General features: G+C 37.3%; 1 protein-coding gene across 1 annotated transcript; it reads right to left on the minus strand.

Moving 5' to 3' along the window:
• Window positions 1-666: 666 nt before the first annotated feature.
• Window positions 667-5484, minus strand: LOC140994276 (uncharacterized). The gene is made up of 8 exons (XM_073463843.1): window positions 5416-5484; window positions 5119-5217; window positions 4837-4975; window positions 4376-4537; window positions 3745-3752; window positions 1757-1855; window positions 1483-1621; window positions 667-1142 (listed from the first exon to the last, which is right to left on the minus strand). Exons 2-8 carry the CDS (start codon window positions 5204-5206, stop codon window positions 1025-1027), a joined length of 753 nt encoding a protein of 250 aa, XP_073319944.1. The 5' UTR covers window positions 5207-5217; window positions 5416-5484; the 3' UTR covers window positions 667-1024.

A 5484-nucleotide genomic window follows, 5' to 3' on the forward strand; every position in this document is an offset into this window, starting at 1 on the left:
CTCTGTTTCCAGCTGTATCACCCAGAATGGATCACAATGACTTTATTATGTTATCAATAGTGAGCTGATGGAAGACTCCCTCTGAAGTGCTTCAGCCTCAGATGTGACGTGGGGTCCAGCACTGCCACTGAGTGGCCATGTATCCACATTGCAACTGAATGATGCACTAAGCGCACAATCACAGATGGATAGGACTGAAATATGACACATTAAATCCACAAATGCCACAGAAGTAGACTTAATCCTTTTGTCAGGCGATGTCTTTCCACCAACAGTGAACTGGGTTGTTTTAATTGCAGAAAGGTTCACATTAAAAGAAAGCCAGCTGCAGATTTTATTACACAGTCCACCATCTGACAACATAGTGAAGCCATTTTGTCCATACCTACATATCGATGAAAAAGAATATGTTCCAATAATTATTAAATGATTCTTGTTTTGTCACTGTCCAGAGTCAAATCTTCTGCAATTTTTTTTTTGCAAATGAACCGAACAGACAAAACAAAACAACTCTTGTAAATGTGTGTTGTGTAAAATACTGCATACTGTCACTGTGTTGTCAATAACTCAATGTTGTGGAAATTGAAATATCAGTTCTTGTCTGCAGATGAGTTTTGGTACTTAAAAACCAAACAACACAACATTTAATTTTTGATAAATCTTTATTGCTTCAAGGCAAAAGTAATCATCATCAGTATACAGATATGATTATAGAAAGACAGACTCTTCTCACTTCTTATAGCAATTTGGGATTAGGCACATTAACTGTAGCCAACAACAGGATACACATGATTCATGATATGAACCCCATTCCGAGCTAGACTCTTTTATAATGAGTTCACTTGTATTTAGTTTCCTAACAACTTAAGCAGAAATATCATGGCGGCTATAAAATAAACATCTATTCTATCAAAAGCATGAACACACGATTCTAACAGTAATTCCCCTCAAACTGTATGGCCAATAACTCCAACATTAGAAATGCCTTTCATCAGTTTTTTTCCACCAGTCGATGGCTTTTATACTAGTATTTTGAAGGCAGTCCCGGTGGTCTGTAGTGGTTGGGATCACCTCCATTGCGCCCCCACTCGTTAGCTTCCTGATCAGCAGCAGAGTCCCCTGCACCCCTCTCTCTGACATCACTGAAATGGGAACATAAACAATTTTCTCATTACAAGTCAAAACAAGTTTCATAACCTAATTCATAAGTTAGGATATAAGATAAAATATATATATTTCACTAATTTCACTCATCAAGGTAGAACTGCAGATTCCTTGATCATGAGACCCTATTGTGATCAAATGCTACAAAGCTCTAATTGTCATCAGCATAGAAGTAACAACAGATAAAGGTTAGTGGAAGCATGTAAATGAAAATTACTAAAGAGCTGAAAAATGATCCCAGAAGTACTTCACACTGAGCTACGGAAAACAAACGGGCGTTTGTGAGAAATAAGAATAAAACCAATTTTTGCTCCTCACCTGATAACCTTAGCAGCCCACCTGCCCCCTGCTCCTCTCTGGGCAGCATCATAGTTTCCTCTGGCATGGAAGTACTTGTCTGAGTTTTTCCAGTTGGCATCCTTCATGTCCCTGTATGCTCGCCACATATCACGACTTCCTGATGAGAAGCACAGCAGACATTATTTTGTTAAATGGATGAGAAATTTCGGGGAAAAAACAGGCAATTCTCCACATAATCCTGGATATATAACATTATAATTATACACATTGTTCTTGTGAAGATGTTTCTAACCTCGAACAGCTTCACCGGGAAAATTGTACCACTGTGCATTGGTTTCCACAATTAGAAACAGAACAATTCCTGCAAGAAGCAACTTCATGTTGAAGATGTCTGAAAGGAAAAAATAATCACATATTTCATCATTAAAAAGACCAAAATGATACAGACATGCATTTATACTTTTCAGGTCATATTACCAAATTGAATTTCAAGCTTACTTTACTGTTCCTGCAGAGTTTAGAGTCTTAACAGATCGAACGTAGAGTATCTTGTTTGTGAGGACTCTTCTGATCTGAGTCTCCTTATATTCTGTCCTGAAACAATACAGGTGTTATGATTTTTTTAAATGATGGAAATTCCCATGTGAGATCTGAAATGTCATCAAAACATACTGAGGATATTCCCGAGTTGTGCAACTGCACATGTGAGCAAAGGTACTGACAAACTTAGCTTTCATTTTGATTTAATAGCTTTAGTTTTAGTTTCTCTTTTTTTGTGTACTCACAGTTTGTGCTATGGTCTGCCTGTGGACCTGGTCCTGGAAAGAATTGTAGAGGAGTTTATGACAAAACAAAAGCAAACTGCAGTAATATCTTAGAAAGTAAAAAGAGAAAAACTGTGCAAAACATTTGAGAGAAAGTCCTACAACATGATGAGAGGACTTGTGTTTGTGATACCATGTGTTTGTTCTGTTATGTTTGTATTTGCACAGTGTGATTGTTCAGATGATGACAATAATGTTTGCATGAAAAATATGATGCCTCACATTATTTTGCATATTTCTCTTATGTCTTTCACAGGAAAGAATGACATAAGACCTCAATATCATGTCTTTAACCATCAACATTTTTCAAAACATTTGCAAAAAGGAAGATCATTCATTGGTGAATTCATCAATAGCTAATCATTCTTGTTATGGTACAAATGTGGAACTGTATTTTCAGGACATTGTCATGAAAACATTTTATGACATATTTTACACTGAAGTGAGAAAAGGTGATTGGGTGACAGCAAAGCCGTTACAATTGGTATTGATAACATAAATTTAAAATTAACATTGCTAATCCTGCATATTTGATCTTACTGAAAACCTTTATTTGCCCCAGCGTGAAATGTAGGGCTGCAAAATATATTGTTTCAGCAATGACATCACATTGTGCCATGCACAATAGTCACGTCGCACGATGGCCACATCAAACATGTCATGCAACAACTTATGTCCTGGTTGTTACAAAAGGAAAACCTGCATGGTTCTCATTTTCCATGACTAATGGTTGTGGTGTCCAGCACTGCCACTGAGTGGCCACGTATGAACATTAAAGCTGAATGAAGCACTAAGAATACAGTCACAGACAGATAGGACTGAAATCTGACACAGTAAATCCACTAATGCCACAGAGAGCCAGACTTACTCTCTCTGTAAGGCAACATTTTTTCACCAACAGAGAACTAGGTCTGTATATTTTCTAATAAACTTGCCACAAGAATGTAGGAGAAGGAGAGCTGAGCATCTCATCTGATAACATAGCGAAGCCATTATGTCCATACCTATAACATATCTATAACCAAAGGGTTGCTATGAATAAAAATACTGTTTCTGTCCAGTGTTGAATCCAGCTCTCACTGCTGCATTACACATGTTCATTTTATTAACTTTTTGTCTGGGAGTTGGAACATTGAGAAGAACCCATGTTGGAGTCATTATATCTTATGATTTATTCTGTTATTGATGACATCTTATTGCTCTCCAGGGGGAGCTCTTTTGCTCTGAAAAGAGATATCATTCAAGGAAATGTTTCCGTTTCTTTCAAGTTCGAGCTGATATGGGCAAATTTAAAAAAAACGTGTTTGATCACTGAAGTTATCTCTGAACACATTCGCAGTTATGATGGCTGGTGTTTAGGAGGCAGGAGATCACAGGTGTGGGTAACAACAAACTAAGAGTTCATTTGCAAAAACAGAAGCCATTCTGAACAAACACACAACAGTTTGATTGATACTCTTTTGACTGCACAATGAAAAAACATGATTTAGGAGAAGAAAATAAAGAGATATCTTTACAACCCAATGCCAGTTTCATTGGTTTTGCTGGAGTGCACAATTTAAAAAACATCATTAAAGAAAATGAATTAATTAAACAAAGACAATATTGGACTTTTCGATAAATCTTCAATGCTTGAAAGCAAGAGTTGTTATCAGCAGTACACAGATATGAATAAGGAGAGGCAGCCTCTTCTCACTTCATATACTACTTTGAGATAACACACACTAACACACATAACCAACAACAGGATGCACATGATTTGACATCCACCTGCACCTCCTCCTTAAACTCCCCCACACATATATCCCATTGTTGTACATATGCAGTTTATTATCAACATTCTCAGAAGACATAAACACAGCAAGAGGTTTCAACGCTCTTCCAGGCTAAACTCTTTTATAATGAGTTTACTTGTTTTTAGTTTCCCAACAACTTAAACAGAAATATCATGGTGGTTATAAAAGACACATCTATTCTCGCAAAAGCATGATAATATTTGAAAAACATATAGTTATAACAGGAATTTCCTTCCAACTGTATGGTGAATAACTTTAACACTAGAAATGTCATTCATCACTTTTTTTCACTAGTCATCCTCTTCTGAGATTGGATGTGGAAGTCCGTTTACCCAGTAGCGCCAGGAGCGTCTGGGATCTCCTCCGTTCCGCCCCCACCGGTTGGCCTCCTGATCTCTTGCGATTTCCTCAAGATCACGATCCTTTATCCAATGGTATGCCGCTCTGCCATCACTGAAATGGGAAAATAGACAATGAATATCAGTACAAGCAGAAAATAACACTTTTCAAAGCTTAATTTAAAGTGGTGTAATGGATTATCCCCATGACCACGTCGAAAATACTTTCTGCGCCAACTCTCTGCCATCACTGAAATGGGAAAATAAACAATTTTCTGTTGAGAAGTAAAACAAGTGCTTTCTTTTGAGAAAGATAAAACCAGTCCAAATGTCTCTTATGTCCATCTGCAGCTTTATCAACAAGAATTATTTCTTGCAGATCACACTAATGCTTCCCTGCTCCTTGCTCCTCACCTGATAACTCTAGCTGCGAATCTGCCCCCTGCTCCTCTCTGGGCAGCATCATAGTTTCCTCTGGCATGGAAGAACTTGTCTGCGCCTATAACATTCTCCTTCTTCATATCCCTGTATGCTCGCCACATATCACGACTTCCTGATGGGAAGGAGCAGATATTGTTTAATAAAACGGATGAGAAAATTAAAAAGTAAAAACGAAATGAAACATGTAATTGTCAAGTTAACACTTAATCCTGGATATATAACTTATAACATTGTTAGTGCAAAAATGTTTCTAACCTTGAACAGCTTGACCAGGAAACTTGTACCACTGTGCATTGGCTTCCACAATTAGAAACAGAACAATTCCTGCTAGAAGCAACTTCATGTTGAAGATGTCTGAAAGGAACATAACAAAGGAAAGGAAAGGAAAGGAAAGGAAAGGAAAGGAAAGGAAAGGAAAGGAAAGGAACAGAAAGGAAAAGAAAGGAAAGGAACAAGAAACAATTACATAGTTCATCATTAAAAAGCTCAAAATTATACAAACTTGCGTTCATAATTTTCAGGTCCTATTACCAAATTAAATTTCAGACTTACTTTGCTGTTCTTGCAGAGTTTAGACTAAGTCTTCGTGGAGTATCTTTGTCAGGACTCGACTGATTTGAG

This window comes from Pagrus major, chromosome 4 (genome assembly GCF_040436345.1).
Source record: "Pagrus major chromosome 4, Pma_NU_1.0".
Lineage (NCBI taxonomy): Eukaryota > Metazoa > Chordata > Actinopteri > Spariformes > Sparidae > Pagrus > Pagrus major.